Source organism: Perna viridis, chromosome 1 (genome assembly GCF_037379345.1).
Source record: "Perna viridis isolate PV_CMFRI_1.1 ecotype Kerala chromosome 1, ASM3737934v1, whole genome shotgun sequence".
NCBI classification, from domain to species: Eukaryota; Metazoa; Mollusca; class Bivalvia; order Mytilida; family Mytilidae; genus Perna; species Perna viridis.
In genome coordinates, this window is record NC_142445.1 from 54,816,319 (window position 1) to 54,834,061 (window position 17,743).

Sequence of the window (17,743 nt, forward strand, 5' to 3'; positions counted from 1 at the left end):
GGTTGAAAAACAACATTTTAAGAGTATCAATTCCAACCGAGACCCACAACGTCAAGTGAATGACAATGTTATTTTGATTCATTTCATGAAAGATTGTTTAAAAACTTATTTAATCTTACGGAATGTGATTCATAGTTTTGTTTGTTATATTTTCAGGTTCATGTAACATACAAATAATTCAAAAATTCCATGTACTACATCAATATATTTCGAAGGATTTCTCCATTATCATGCAACGTATTTTATCAGAGGTTAAATTTTTGAAATATTCTTCTAGAGTGGGTGCAATGTAGATGTCTTTTGTGGTAAAATTAGCGAGAAATTAAAGTTTCAACCTAAAACCGCCTAACTCTACCCCTGACAACCCATGCTTTGCAATGTTTAGTGTGGGGCGCACGCCCGCCACACCCCGCCTGTATCTACCTTGCTTATTGTTCATGTTAATTTTTGTATAGATAGAAGGGACCTCATCAGCATAAAAAGGCGGATCCAAAAGGGAGCTTATACTTGATAAGTTTGGTTGATATATGATAAAAAATGAGATATTGTTGGGAGTGGGTCCCCTCGGGTCAGTCAATGGTGTTCCCCTTTTCGGAATTTCTGGATCCGCTACTGCATAGATTTACAAAATGAATGGATGGGTATATTTTTTCCTTGAGAAAATTGTGGATAGGACTTACATTTGCAATACGAATGACGAATTTACCACGACAGTCATGTCCGACCGGGGGAAAAATATTAGTTTCAAATATCTATAGTTTCACTGGGGGTGTTACAGGTTTAAGCCTTGTATCCGCATAGCTATGCTTATACTGAGCGTTTGTATTTGCATTGTGACACTTACTTGTACCTTGTGCGATAATCAGTTTATCAATTCTTTAAACGAGTATATTAACACGAGTTTAAGTAGGTAACTGTACAGGCGCAGATACGGTAATTCTTTTTTGCATGAAATCGTGATTTTTCACAAATTGTCCCCACATAATTTCATTGCCTCGCTTCGCTCGGCCTTTAATTCGATTTACTCCCAAACTTGAAATCTTGAATCTGCCACTGCTATAGATGCGTCCTCTTGTTTCTCCGGAAAACAAAAACTTAGATCTGCTTTAGTCAGAGAGTGCATAAATTATTGTAATATAAACTTGTATGCAGCACAATTTTACGAAAATATTTTGTTATAATAAGATATCTTAAATCGCTTTTATCCCTTTTCGTATTTCACAAGTCAAAACATAATACTAAAACTTATTTATTATCGAATAAACATCTGTAAGAATGCATTCTTTAAAAACTCCTTTTCTGCATAAAAATACCCAATCACCCCTTGCACGGAACGCACCTTTCGTCCGTCTTAGAGTCTAAAATTATTTGATAATTGACAGTTTGGCGGGAAATTACTTTCATTTTACTAACCGCAGTGTGTCGTACAGCTTAATTTAAATTTGGTGTAAATCAAGTGAACGCTTAATTGCATACTTACATATAACTCATACATAATGAAAGCATTTCATATGCGTCACACGAAACTATTAACTATCGGAGAACTCCAGGGAACTGTCTAAAATTTTGGTCGTGTGTTGCCTCATAACACTTATTACTAAACAAATCTTCTCGTTTCCGATGTAACGTTATTAAACAGCTATGAACATGTATATATAAATCTCATTTCCGAGGTTACGTTATTAAACAGCTATGAACACGTATATATAAATATTCAGTAGTAGTTTTGATAAAGCCCATCACAATGTACTAAATATACTTTATCCACAACTCATATTTTTCCATAGAAACCATGCAAACATTTGCTGAAAAGTGCAAGAAACTGAAAGATCTGGTAAAAAAATGTCAAATTTTCTGCAAATTACATTGTATTAATTTCTTATTGCATATAACATTTCTTCCTTGAAAACTTAAGTGTATGGGATTACTGATAAGATTTTTGTAATTAGGCATGATAAAGAAATTGAGTATTCACATTCACATTAACCCCTTTTACATTGGAAATAAATGAAACATTTCATAATACTTTTAGAAAATACGAATACTTTATCTCAATAGTACATGATTTTGGCCGATTCCAAAATTAGATATAAATATCTTTCATATAGAGTTCCAAAAAAACACCGTAATCTGGTTATTGTTTTGTACATGTCACTGTTTAAAAAAAACAGAACAGTTCCTTATGTTAATATAACACAAGATCTTAAATGCATAGAAAAGGTACTATCAAAAGTCCAAGTGCACTGTAGTTTTAGTAAATTTCTTGTAATTTGCAAAGATTTAGTCTGTATGCTTATCATTTAAACTGTATCTTTATCAAAGTTTAATTCAACAGAAAATACTGTATGAAGTGACTTATGGGATCATTGTAATATGCGTAAAGACACTTCTTGCCCAATTAAAGGAAGTTACATAATTATTTCCAAAAACCTAAATTAACCAGAATGTTTTAGTTAAGAATTGTTTCTGATTTTTGTACAGGTTGATATGCTGCAGTACATACGCCAAACCAGGTTATTTTGTATGACTTGTTAAAAAATTAGAAACATTTCTTATAATTGAATTTAATTGATTCAAATATCAATATTAATTATTGATTTGTAATCAAAACCTTATATTATTTCCCCCAATTTAAGTTTGTATATAATTCTGAAAGGGCTGTCTGCCCTTCTTTTAGTCTACTGCCTTCCTTTTCATTACACAGGGGGTTTCCATTTCTTATCCCTTACTCTTCCTACACCTTTGAATGAAATTTAAGGAAACTTTCACAGAATCTATTACATACATACCTATTGAGCATCTCCTACTTTGAAATTTTGATCCAAATGAATTTACAGATTCCACATATCAAGACATGGACTGTGTCATTTATAAATTTGGGGACATTGGGATACCTTTCACTGAATTTTTATTATATATTCCCATTGTGCAGCTTTAATTTTAGATACAAATCATTTTTGAAGTTTCACATGTCAAAACTTGGACTTCGTCTTTTTGTTTTATGAATTTGGGAAGACAGGGGTACCCATTTCTTACTTGTAGCTCCTTCCACAGCACTGAATAGAATTTAATAAAAACTTTCATGGAATCTTTATTGCATATTCCCATTATGCACCTTCTTTTTAGTTCACCTGGCCTAAGGCCATATGAGCTATTGCTATCACTTGGCGTCTGTTGTTGTCTGTTGTCGTCATTAACAATTTTTCAAAACTCTTCTCCTCTGACACTACTTAACCAATTTGAGCCAAACTTGATAAGAATGTTTCTTGGGGTATCCTGCATAGAAGTGGTGTGGGGATTGATCTGTCTAAAAACATGGCCGCCGTTACTAAAAAATAGAACATAGGGGTCAACCAGTAGCTTTTCGAGTATAGCTTCAAAACCATTAGGTTTAGTTAAATTATGCAGGGGGAAAGTGTTCAGCATGATGAGATCTATCTGTGGTTAAATTTTTATTTTAATCCTTGAAGCCCTATTGGAGTTATTGCCCCTTTTCAACATTTTTGCTATTTTTTATCTTATTTCTTTAAAATGTCTTCTCCTCTGACACTACTTGACCAATTGGAACCAAACTTGGTATGAATGTTCCTTAGGGTATCCTTCATAGCACTGGTATGGAGATTTTTGATCTGTCAAAAAACATGGCTGCCGTTACTAAAAATAGAACATAAGGGTCAGACAGTAGTTTTTTGGATATATCACCAAAACCACTAGGTTTAGCCAAATTCTTTCAATAATTCTGAAATGATCCATGTTACTAGGACTACAAAAGTCTTCAGGGATATAAGTTGTCAGACAATTCCTTGTAAGAGTTCTTGTCATTGAAAAGGGAAAAATGACAGTTTTTTTTTTTTACAGTTTTCAGCTAATTGAAAGACAAAATTCAACCAGGTGAGCAATTCAGGCTTCAGGGGCCTCTTGTTTTAAATTTCAACCCAAATCAATTTGGAGGTCAAAAGGCGCCATATATCAAATTGGGGAGTGGGGGTATCAAGTTAGCAAGCATTGCTTGTAATTTTTCTAGTTTTGCTTAGGATAACTTGAATTTTGGATTGTATACCATTCAACACTAATGATGTCACAGTAACAAAATAACCCAGTTTACCCAAAGAGAACCAACCAATTATAAAGCTTATTACAAATCAAATTAAATTATTGCAATATAAACTTGGTTGTAATATTCATGTACATACAATAGACAATTAGATATCTCTCTTAAGGACCTGTAAGACCTAATTGTACATCATACTACCTAGTCTAGAACATTCCATTTTTTTTTCAGAATCAGTTTAAGGAAAACAAATTGTATTACTGTATTCTAAACAATGCTACTACACGTACTTTTTTCTGAACTAATTCTGATACTTTGGCAATATTGACTCAATATCTTAGTCAGTTTTGAAGACCAAAACAGTTGAAGTTATTTTGTAAAGTTGACATAAACAATTTTAAGACATAATATTGTTATTATTGATATTTAAGAATGAAAAAGTCTTAGTTTTAAAATTGATACAAAAACTTACTAAGATAAAAATTAAGTGTTCCTGTGTTACTTTTTATAGTATGAATGATTCCCCCCTCATTCTGTGTATGTATATACACTTCTTAACAAGTGCTGGGATACAACTTTTTAAAAAGTAACTGTTCTGTCCCTATAAGAGTCAGGATTTTTATTTCATATGCTGGTCTTTACTTAAAAGATATACTGCTCTTTTGACTTACCAAGCATATTTCAACTCAGTACAATAATAGATGTTATCATTGTTCTCCTCAGGAATCTGGAGTCACCCCTTTAATGATAGTAGTTCGAGAGAACAAGCTGGTATTAGCAGAAAGATTATTAGAACTAGGAGCAGCAGTTAATGACAGAGCTAAGGTATGCTTATTATGAAAGTGCTTACATTTTATTGTACATTGTAGTGGTAGTTTTGAAGTTTTGTGTAGAACATCAAAGTTCAGGTTTGTTATGAAGTTAAATTTTAAACCTGATGATGAAATTCACCAAAATTGTAACCTTATTCTAATATGATGTCCTTAACAGGCTTTGAGACCACAACTGTGATCAAGTTTCGATTGCCATATGAGCAGCATGTGACTTATTAGGTGTGGCTTATGTGTTTGTAAATTACTGTTCAATTAAATCATGTAAACAAACACGCATAACATTCCGATGTGTATCAGCTGCTTTCATTCATTTCAGAACATCAAATTCATATTGAATATTTAATAATGATAGTAAATGTTATGCTTTAGAAAAGATATATTATGTTACTCGGTAGCACGTGCCATGTGTGTTATAATGTATGAGACCAAAACTGACATAGCTAGCGTAAAAGGTACATCCAAATATGGACAAATATGCATGTCTAAGGTGAACGTAATAGGTCACGAAAATGTAAAAGATGGACCGCTTTTGTCTTGTTAGAATCAAAATCACGGAAATTCCATTTTATGATTGTTTTACCATGGGCTGACCATTTATGCAGATATTTTACCCTTCGCTGTCGCTCAGGGAAAATATTGCAATGGAGTTTCTATGATTTATTTCTTAATTAACAATTTGTCCTTCCATAATAAATGAATTTTCAGAATTTTGGTTAGCAGTGTATGAAGTTAACATTTTATAAACCTTGTCCTATTGGGCATTCTACTTACAAATTTAAATCTAGGTTGTTCTTTAGTAAATGAATGTTGATAAATGAATAACATTTGGTTGTCCTCTGGGATAGTATAATTTAACTTGATGTCCAAATGGTAGTTTAACATGCCCCAGGCAATAGGACAACCTTTAAGGTCATTCCCAGGTTATGCTAAATTCTCCCAATAATCTGAAGTTCTAGATTTAATTTTTTATGCAATAAAGGGAAGAGATGTTCATATTTTTATCTGACATTTTATTTCGGTCATGAAAGTTACCTATAGTTATGAACTATAAATAAGAATTGGCTAATATTCATCGTCTGTTTTAGTCAAGTATTTAATTATCAGTTCTAAATAAGATAAAAAATAAAAAGATAGAAGTGAGATGAAATGTTTTTATTGAGACAGGGCTATTTTTTTTTTATTTTACTACAGGACTAAAAAATAGTAAGTCATTGAAAGCTGCATTAATATTGACCTGATTTGGAATATTTATGATTATCAATTTTTCATGGTGGTCTCAAATATGCTAATGTATGGTGACTTGATTTGTGGATTTGCTCATTAGCATTTTTAGTTTCAAATGTTAATTTTGCATTTTCTGTAAAATGTACCTTGACAGCTCTATGAATACTAAAAATAAAGTTCATGAAAACTATTGTTCTTTTGCAATGTATCTGTAACATGTTATTTGTTAGATCGTTAACAAGCTTTCCTTAATTGAAAATTGATGTGTCCATTGTTTAAAAATATGTTAAGATGTTCAAAAATACTTCTTTACAATAAATAAACAAAAATCAATGGCAGGGTCTATAAATTGGACCACTAGCATAATTAACATTGACAATGGTGATGTTGACATTTAAGGATTACCGTGACACCCTTATACATTATTGTATATTACTGTATTTAAATTGATGACCTCAAACTCTGTCCCATGACAAAAGCCTATCTTTGGTACAATAGGGATAAAATATATATTGCCAAGGTGTGTAATCAGGAATAATGGATAATTCATTGAAATTTTTATCTTTTTTTTAGATGATAGAGTTAAATGTGTTTCTCTTTGGATTGTAATGCGTTTTACTTGTATTTGATGCATGACAAAACAATATCCATTTGATTCTACTTTCAAGCTGTCATATAAATTAAGAAATAATTTCCATGTTATCTCTTATCGGAAGTTGGAATATATAGAAATGGATTATTGATAAAACATGTTTAAATGGCCAACATACTTACCCATGGTATCTATTATATCATTATGATATACATATGGGGTGCATTGATTTACAGGAGAAATGATTGGCTTGTGCCAGTCTTTATCATACTGTTTACATACATCCTTTCCTCATGCACAAACGTGTCATTAAGAATTGTATTTTTTAAAGTTCCATTATTGGAAAAGTATTTTTCCTTGTCAAACAATAGAACTTCCGCTATTTTAAGGAAAAAAGTTAAGACTTTACTTTTATTTGTAAGGCCACGTTTTCTTTCGGTTGTTTACTCCAATTTTCAGACTTGAAGGTTTTTCTTACATGTTGTTTTAAACAATCTTTTGTCAAGTTTTTTACCCATAATTTTGATTGGAAGAGCAATGACTGATCTCATACTGTCTTTAAATAACACCTCAGTTGGTCTGTACTAAATTTGTGTTTATAAAGCTACATCTGGCTGATCTGTCTCAATCAACAATCTGCCCACAGTTTTTAGTTCATTCCTGTTGTACAAGGTCTTTTTATACCCTGCCATACTAAGTGGTGTGGCATTATATAATACTCTGTAAACATCACACCATCCATCCTTCCCCATGCCTTAACATACAAATGAATTTAAATTTTCATCAAAATCCATCATGTAGTTTTCCAGTAAGGCCATTTCAAACATTTTGCTGTCCCCCTGTTTTCACCATTGCATGACAGTGTATCTCTTAATGTTCCAATGAATTCCCTATATTTTATATATTGCCCTTTAGATGTTTTGTTGTTATCTTGTTAACGGATTTCCCCTTTATTGTACCTTAGTTATAGCTTCTTTTTACTCTTGTGTACCATTAAAAATGCTTTTAGTCTTCAAACCAAACTCTGTCATTTGCTTTATGTTAAAGTAATAAGCAAATGCAGCGTTTCCTTTGATGTTTAAGCCAGATTTTTTCAGCACCTTAGACTTAACAGTGTCCTCAAACAAATTCCTGCTAATATATGCAGGTGACATACTGGGTACTGTGCAGATGGATAAACATTCTGATTGCCCAATCAGAATAGAAAAAAAGATACTGAAGGGAATTTCCCAGTCATGTACAAGGACATGACAACCTTCTATGTAAACAACTCAAGATACACATGATAACTGTTCATGTAGTGGAATAAAAAGTGTATGGTGACATGCACACACAACATTGAAACTTTGATGCAGCTTTATGTCAAAAAGTATGCTTATATAAAGAGCCGTATCCCTGTGGGGTTGTTGTCTCTTTGAATATTTACTATATCCATTCTCTTTATGTGTAGATATCTTAAAAACATTCTTTTCAATGTTATTTTTTTTTATGTTAAGAAACCAGCTGAAATTCTTTCTAAAACAGCAAGTTATTAGAAAGTAAAACTAGTCTTCAAAAAATGTATTTTCATTTTTTTAAAGTAAAAATTTAAGAGAACTAGTGGAAATAGGGTAAAAAAAATTGTCTAAATATGCATCATATTGAACATTGTTGAATATGACTATTGAAATTGGTGAGGATGTGAATGGTATTTCATTTTGGAGGTCTTCAAAATGAAGCACCCAAGATTTATAAAGTTGATATTTAGAATTGTTCAGCACAGCTTCTTTAGCAACTTTAAGCAATGGATTTTAGTTATATAAATGTATGATTTTAAGAAATATGTACTATCCCATTGAGATGAATTATTCAAAAGACATTGGTTGAAATTGAAATTTAATATGAATAAAAATAACATGATTGTTTTAAACAGATTATCTTTATAGTGTGGGTTCAGTTTAGACAGGTTTCCCAAAATTGTAGAGTTCAGCATAGAAACGTGTTTGGTTTATTTAACATTCAGTTTACACAGGTTTAGTTTGACAGATTTCCAAGTAATTAACGATTTAGGTTTGATATTTATATAGGATTGATTTGGACAGAAATGTGGTTGTATCAGTATAATTTGAAAGTGCTGTTGCTTGAGATTACTCACTGAATAAAGAGACAAGACTGGTCATTGATCTTTGAGGGGAAAGTTCCTATGAAGTTAGGTAGAATATGATATAGATTTGGCATGATTGTTTATCAATTTTATCTTATAATGATGAAGGAAATTATTGCTGTTTCTGGCAGTAATAAATCACCCTTATCAGTTCATGTTTTTTCACATTTCATTAGGTAGACTGAAGTTGAAATTTTGTACATTTTTGATGCTAGATCAATGACTGAGCTATTTTTACTGAATTTCACTTAATTTGGCTAAAAATGGATTTTTCCATTTTCATTAAAATCTTTCGCAGTGGATATATATTATTGGATTTCTACGGGACACTTCACAATAGATACATTTTAAAAAAATTGTGACCAAATATACATTTTTTCCAATGTATTGATTGTAAGAGATTCTGAAAATATTTAATGTTAGGAAGAGTGGAATATTAAATAAAGATTTTCAGTTTCGAAAATCAAAATTTTATTTCAAATCATAGAACACCATCTAGAACAGTTAATTTCAACATAATTATGAAAAAAATTCAGTAAAGAACAAGAAATTTTTAAACCTTGTCAACCATATTATATTATGTTTTCGAAGTATAATGATATCATCTTGTCCTTGTTGTCATCATTGGCATCCCTAAGTTTTTGTATATTCACGATAACTTTAGTAAAACTCATCTGATCTATTTAAAATTTTAAGAAATGTTTTACAGGCTAGTGATACCTGTTTGGAGTACAACATTAGACCATGCCTCAAAAAATAAACTTTTTAGCTCACCTAGCCCAAGGGCCATTTGAGCTATTGCCATCACTGTGTCCATCGTAGTTGTCATCATAACTCTTTAATTAAGACATCTTGTCCTCTGAAATTACTGGACAGATTGTTATCAACTTTGCATGAATATTCCTGAGGGAAATTTTAACGATCCCTATTTGAAGAAAAACGTGGCCAAAAAAAAAACAAAAAATTACTTTAAAAAAATAGATCACAGTGGTCAAATTGCAGAATTTTGCAAATAACAAAGAACAGTTAGATTTAGCTAAAATTTGGAAGGGAGTAAAATTGGTTAGCATGATGGGGTAGACCTATGTAAAATTTTCAGAAAGATCTGTTGACCCCAATGTTGTAGTTATTGCCCTTGAAGAACCAAAACTGACCTTGAGAGATTTATTTTATAATTTGAAAAACAGTTGGAAAACTAAGATGCTCCGTATTAATTAAATGATTCTTAAGACAGTAGTGCAGTAGGATCAAGAGTCCAATTTTGAGTTAAACTGCTTTAGAAGGCTTTAAAAACAATTGTTTTTGACCAGGTGAGCTATTCAGGCTCTCTAGATCCTCTAATTTGTTTTGGTCTGATTTTGAAATTTCTTTATCAGATACTTCCTGATTATCCCTGCCTGCATTTTTCAATCAGTTTTCAGATATCTATTACGGTTTTCAAGTTTTAAGTGGCCAAGTAGGCTATGTCCAAAAATACTTCTTAATTTTTGGTCAGTTTTTTAAAAAAAATGCTTTAATTGAATTCCTTATGAAAATGCTTTTCTGTATTTTTGATTGGATTCTGTCCACTTTTTCTATCAGATTTTTATCTCTTAGGTGTTCAGGGATTAAAGGCAGTTGCAAAGGTTGTATCATGCTGCATTCTGCAAAGCTCTCAATTCCATTTTATTTTGTGATTATTTTTTCCATATTTCAGATAATATTTTTCTAGCTTTTTTTGCCATTTCCTCAAAATTTTAAATGACTTAAAATTACTTAAAAAAAACTTTTGCTCTGAAAGTCTTTTTTATTCAATTTACTTTGTTCTTTGTACCCATTTTTAAAACACAGAATTGCCTACCTTTTACTTATCTTTATTCAGTGGGAGTTAATCTTATTATTTGTACTAAAACATAATATCTATGCTGGAAAATGAGTTTAACTTATTTTTTATGCGGGAAATAATTACTTTAAGTTCATTTATTCGGCTGAATATGGGTTATCAGTCCCAAAAGTATTGTTAAGGCTTCTGGTTCATAGCCTTCCAAACATTAGCTGTGCTTCACTGTAAGACTAGAATGGCACTACTAATACATCCATTTTTTTTTTTCCATTGCCATTTTATGGACGAAAAACCTTAGATATTTACGTTGAAAACACCAACGGAAAAATCAACCAATCAAATACAACTAATAGGTTTTGTGATTGTATCTGAATCGTTTCAATTAAAAAAATATTTGTAAACCATCCTAGCAACTAATCAAGTGATTAGATTCTGACTACTGTCTCTTGCAGAATGCTGTAATGTCTAATGTTATTATCGGTAACGCTATGATTTCAGAAATTTAATTAAAAGAGGTATTTGAAAGCAGCTCATCCAATATCATTATAAAAACTACTGGTAAATTACACTGCGTAGTTAATCAGAAGTTGTCAGACGACTGAATTTTCTAGTGACAAAGATAACATGTGACGAATGTTAATACCTAGACTTCTAGAACATAAAGGAACAGCAACACCTCCGTTACAATTTATATAAGTACCGACTGACCTGTAGACTATGGTCAAACCTTTTACTTATTTATGAATCTGGACTTGTTGACCTGATGTTGTTGTGATCTACCTTATAATGACATTATAAAGATGTTCCTTTCACCATGATAAATTGATTGTGTAATTGTATTCATTTGATGTTCATTCCACAGGCACATGTTTCTATCAATGACCAGTTACTATTTAATATGAATATAGTATACAAAGGGCCTTTTGTTTTGTTTGTTGTTGAATTGAAAGGCAGAAAGGTATATTTGTGTCATACATAGAAAAAAGTTTTCAGATTGTGGGGAATCACGTACTTGTTAAGCTTAGAAATGAAAAGTAACGGACCCAATGTAAGTCTGTAGAACAGGCAACATTTTTAACTACATGTAGCTAAGTTAAAGTAACCTTTTTAAGGTGGATAAAGATATGATCTGGAAAAATATCATTGACTGAGTTATATGCACTAATGGAGAGAAAATATTTTTCTGAAAAAAGTGAAAAGAAATAATATAGTCCTTAGTATTTATAAAACATTTCTAATGAGCAAATTTTCATTATTATGTATTGAATAGTATTGCTTTCTGAGTATTTTTCCTGTTTTAATATTTGAAGTTATAAAAATTTTGAGAATTTTATAAGGGTTCCTTGGTTTTATATATTCTGTGTAATTGCTTTTGTTTTATGATCCTTTTTGAATCCCCAGGACTGAAGTTCATTTGAGCTATTGTCATAAATTTATGTCCATTATTTTCTGTTGTTGTTCGCTTTCTTGAAAAAATCTTCTACTCTGAAACTGGATTGTAACCACAATAAGTCATCAGCATTCTTCGACTGTTTACCTGTACTCTTGTATTGGCTATCCTTATTAATTGTATTGGCTATCCTAAAACGTACCAGACATTTCTAATTTTAGATTGCAAGGATAAAGTTAGGAACTCAACATATTTATCCAAAACTGAGAGAAAAAACTCTTCAGTTTGGAAAACTTTACAAAAGTCTCCATAGAATAAAAGTTGTTATTAGTTATTGCCCTAATAAGGCAAACTCAAGTTTTTTTTGTTTTGTGTTGCATATTTTGACTGCTACTTTAGAAACCATTTGAAGAAAAAAAAACTTTTATTGATAAAATGAGTTTTGTGATAATTCCTACAAAAGGCACTTTTGGATTGAAGTTGCATGACTGCTTATAACAGTGATTGTCTTTGAATTGTGAAAAGGATTTTTGGGTTGCAGTTTTAGCTTACATCTTGAAAACCATAATTGGCTGAAAGACACTTTTTTGCTTAAACAATAAATATGGACATAAGATTTCTCATTTTCCGGATGATCTATTCAAGCTCTTTAGAGCCATTAGTTTGATGGTTTAGTTTGTTCGGCCCAAGCCATAAAGCTTCAGTGAACAGATTCTTTCTGTTTATAAAAGATATATATATCAAATGATATGGAAGAATTTAATACAAGGTTCTTAGATGAAATCAAATGAAAATTTTCCATTTCTTCATTTTGAACAACAGTAAGTCTTTTTTTTTAAACAATGGAGTAAAAATTTAAACTCTACTTTTGCCATTTAAGAAACAATAATTTTTTTTTTTATTAAAATGTATTGTTTTAAGTTAAGAAAAACAAAACGACAACTTCATTAAAATTGAACAGCTCAAAGTTAAGTTTATATTTTTGACCTAAACTATCCTCTTAGTCTTTCTTAGCAAAAATTCAGCAACATTTTACTGCCATGACCCTGTCTGTATAAACTAAAGCTGCAAGTATCTCTGTATGGATTACAAAATGTATACTGTAATTGACCAAACCAGAAGAAAATGGACTTTAATGATTAATTACACTCAGTGGGGCATATTTTTGTAGAATGCACCAGTTTTTTTATCTGTACAATCGTATTGATGTATTGGTAGAGATAAATGGCAAGGCTTCATTTTTTATCTCGCTGCATTAATTTTATTGACTTCAGCAGTGAAAATTAACAAGTGTTGTTTCTAAGTCAATGACATTATGTATCTGTTTTTTTTTAATTTAGAATTAATGAAGCATTTATGACCATTGTAGAACTAAGATAACTAAGCATAATTATTTTTCCATTATTCCAAGTCAATCAAGATTAATATTTGGTTATTGCCAGTAGGGACATTCAAATTAAACAGTTAAATTGGCAAAATTTTCTTCATGTAAACATTCTAGATTGTGGGAAAAACTCATATTCATAATTTGAAAGTTAAATAAAAACTAGTTTTTACCAGTTTATGTGTTATACGGATAGAAAGATGAAATGGTTGCTGTACGAGTGCTAGGTCCCCATGTCAATATTTTTTCTGATAAGAAAAGTGCTTAAATATTTATTTAAATGTATCTCTATATGACAGCATCAGAAAGATATATAGAAGATTAATTGGATGATTTGGAAATTTATTGGATATGAGAATACATTTTTTAAAATAAATATTTTTAATTAGTGAAATGAAACAATGTTATGCAATACTTCACATGTTCCTTGAAATATTCATCACAATGATAATGTATTTTACAGTTTGATGAATACAATTTTATTGTACTTTAATGCTGTCTCTGAATGTGAATTTGAATAAATAGATAAGGTGCTATTCATTATCAGATATTTTCATTTAATCTGAATATTTTTTTCATGTTTTAATGTAGTACAAATGTTGGACTGACTTTTAAAAAAAACAATTAATAGATGTGTGTAAATGGCAACAAATATTGCATGCATTACTGACAATATGTATTTGTAATTTTGTCATTGCATGAAATTGGCATATAAATTTAAGATGTTTTCATTAATCTGGAAGTTCAGAATACAGAATCAGAAATTTGAAATTCCCAGAAATAGTAAAGTAGGGAGATGAAAAGAGTAATATGTTGAAACCGAGGCTCTATAAAGGACTAGTAAATAAATATCATCATAAAGAACATGTATGTAACAAAAAAAAAGAAGCAGAAAATAATGAAGGCCAAGAAAATGTCAAATTTGGTACACATGGTGCTGCAGACCTATAATGTTCTGTCTGATTTACTGCTCTGCTGTACAGAATGTTTGAGCACTATTTACACTAACCTACAGGCTCTGCTGTACAGGATGTATGAGCATTATTTATACTAACTTACAGGCTCTGCTGTATAGGATGTATGTGCACTATTTACACTAACTTACAGGCTCTGCTGTATAGGATGTATGTGCACTATTTACACTAACTTACAGGCTCTTCTGTACAGAGTGTATGATCACTCGTTACACTAACTTACAGACTCTGCTGTACATGATGTATTAAAGGTAGCATATTAAAATTCATACTTTCTATTAAGATGACAAATTGTTCAGTTATAGATCACTGTAGTGAGTTTGTCTTTTGAATTAATTTGCTTTTTTTTCTGGATTTTGTTTTCATAGCCTTACTCTACACAACATAGTTTCATGACTCAGCAGGTGTTTCTAGAAATGGGAAACATTTACTATGTTGCGTAATGTTTTATCTGCTTCATGCTCTTACATGAGTAAACTTGGTTTTTAATGGAAATGGGGTGATCTTTATGGATAAAAATTTTGTTTTAGCTTTTTATTACATGTACATTTAACTTACCAGTTAAAATTAAGATGGACATATTTGAACTTTTTGTGCCTTATATATTCCATTATCTATTCTACTCTTGAATTGAAGTACATTTATATCAATTGTTGACACTGATGTACAAATACATGTATGTGCATTTGCAATTTCATTTTCCAAAACAAATTATCAAGATTCATAAGACTAACTTATTTATTTTGTTCTATTGATCAAATTTATTTAAAGTCTTGTGACTTACACTTTGTTCAAATATTGACTAAAATTTCTGTATGTTTTAGCTGATTTTCTGAATAATGTTTTAGCAGTTAAATATTTTCTCATATTCTCATGCAGTAGCAAGGATAGCTTGTCAACAAATCCCTGACATATCATTAAAACAAGTTTTAATCAATTTTGCATGGTTATTTGGAGGTATAATAATATTTGCCTTTTATTTTATTCTATTCTGAAAACCAACATATTGATGTTTGTTCTCATGCAAGACTCCAATTTAACACCTTTTTTACTTGCAGTTACTTTAGGGGGGGGGGTGGTTAAACCCTTTTTTTTAAAGGTGTTTTAATTTTCATTGTGGATAAAATAAATTCTGATTACATGTATTTTGATTTGCTTTGGACAAGGTTTGGTGTTGAAACGACTTAATTAAAATTTGCAATGGATATTCTGTTTGATTAACAACTACTTCATTTTGTCTGGTTCTAAATTGGATGTATTAAAACAATGCTAATTGTAAAAGGTTCAGCTTTATTTGTATAGTGACATCAGTTTAATGTGACTTGAATTGTATCTAGATGAAAGTGAAGTTTGTCATGAACTTGAAAAAAACATTCTAATAAATTGCTGGTAACCGAGTTAATAACACAGTCTTTCTTTTGCTATTGTTTGTAGGGTTCAGACAGTATTAAATTTCTGCATTTAAATGTTGACATAAATCCCATTGTTAAATGGAAAATAGTATTAATAATTAATGACAAGTGATAAAAAAAAAACCAAACAAACAAACAATAAAACATATCATTTGTTTAGAGCATGTAACTTCTGTTTTTTCTTACATTAACACTTATGGTGCCAGAAAACTTGTTTGAGAATATTCTTTAATGTATAAATTGGTTGAGAATGGGGAATTGATTAAAATGTTTGTGGTCTGATAACAGCAATATTTGTTTCTTGTAACATTAGGCAAGGCTTATTTTTATCAAATATCCATTTCAACCAACTTAATATCTAGCATTCCAGGCACTTATTTTTTAGCTCACTTGACCAAAGGCCATGTGAGCTATTGCCATCACTTGGCATCCATTGTCATTGTTGTTTACAATTATACAAAACTTTTCTTCTCTGACACTACTTGACCAATTAGAACCAGACTTGGTATGACTGTTTCTTGGGGTGTCCTGCAAAGAACTGATGTTGGGATTTTTTATTCATCGAAAAACAGGGCCACTGTTACTAAAAATAGAACAGCGAGGTCAGACAATAGTTTTTTGCATATATCTCCAAAACTGTTAAGTTTAGCTAAATTTTGACATAGATAAAAGTGTTCAGCATGATGAGATCTATCTGCAGTCAAATTTTAGTTTCAGTCTGTTAAGGTCTCACTAACACTTCTAATGTTTCCATTACTTTACATGTTAAACCAGTAATTTTCAATGTTTCACTGTGAATACCCAAGACAAATGACACCTTAAAGTTGCATACCATTGCAAAGCCTAGAAAATAAGGCTTTCAAAATCATTACTCTAATAGTACGATGTCTGTAGAAATTCTTCACAAAATTTACTTGAATAAAAAATACTGAAAATCGACATCTTTATCTTTTTTGCTAACTGACAGCATGGAGGCAAATTACTCACACATGTAAACAATATTCATACACTTTTGTAGTAAATTACATACATGATTTTAAAGTACACATTCTCAGCTTTATATTGACTCCTTTTAATCAGAATACACACAAGTACTGCACTTACAATGCATAGGTCTAGGTTCAGTGTGTTTTTTGTACTACATAGGGAGTGACCATTTGACCCGGAAGCCGTTAGTGAGACCTAAGCTGTGTAGTTGTCGCCCTTTTTCAACGTTTTTTGCTACTTTTAATGTTATTTCTTTCAAAAATCTTCTCCTCTGACAGTACTTGACCAGTTGAAACCAAACTTGGTATGAATGTTCCTTGGGGTATCGTGCATAGAACGGATGTGGGGATTTTTGATTCATCGAAAAACATGGCCTCCATTACTTAAAGTAGAACATAGTGGTCAGACAGCAGATTTTTGCATATATCTCCAAAACCATTAGGTTTAGCTAAATTTCGACGTGGATAAAAGTGTTCAGCACGATGAGATCTATCTCTGGTCAAATTTTGGTTTTGAACTGATGAGTCATGTTGGAGATTTTGCCCTTTTTCAACGATTTTTGCTATTTTTAATATTTCTTTAAAAAATCTTCTCCTCTGACATTATTCGATCAATTGAAACCAAACTTGGTACAAATGTTCCTTGGTGTATCCTGCATAAAAATGATGTGGGGATTTTTGATCGTCAAAATACATGGCAGCCATTACTGAAAATAGAACATAGGGGTGAGACGGTGGTTTTTCGCATACATCCAAAACTGTCAGGTTTAGCCAAATTCTTTCAATAGCTGAAATGATCCATATTACATGTGTATTAGTACTACCAAAGTCTTCAGGGATAAAGGTTGTCAGATGACTCTTTGTAAGAGTTATTGCTCTTGAAAGGGGAAAAATGACTTTTTTAACAGTTTTCAGTCAATATCTTGAAAACT

The 17,743-nt window shown here is 31.1% G+C and overlaps 1 protein-coding gene across 2 annotated transcripts in view; it reads left to right on the plus strand.

The window, feature by feature from the left end:
* Window positions 1-17,743, plus strand: part of LOC148629425 (uncharacterized) — a 66,804-nt gene that overhangs the window by 1,886 nt on the left and 47,175 nt on the right. For both annotated transcript variants that reach the window (XM_088550767.1, XM_088550775.1), the window contains exon 2: window positions 4,775-4,876. In XM_088550767.1, coding sequence (XP_088406893.1) covers window positions 4,775-4,876 — 102 coding nt within the window. The remainder of the gene's footprint in view (window positions 1-4,774; window positions 4,877-17,743) is intronic.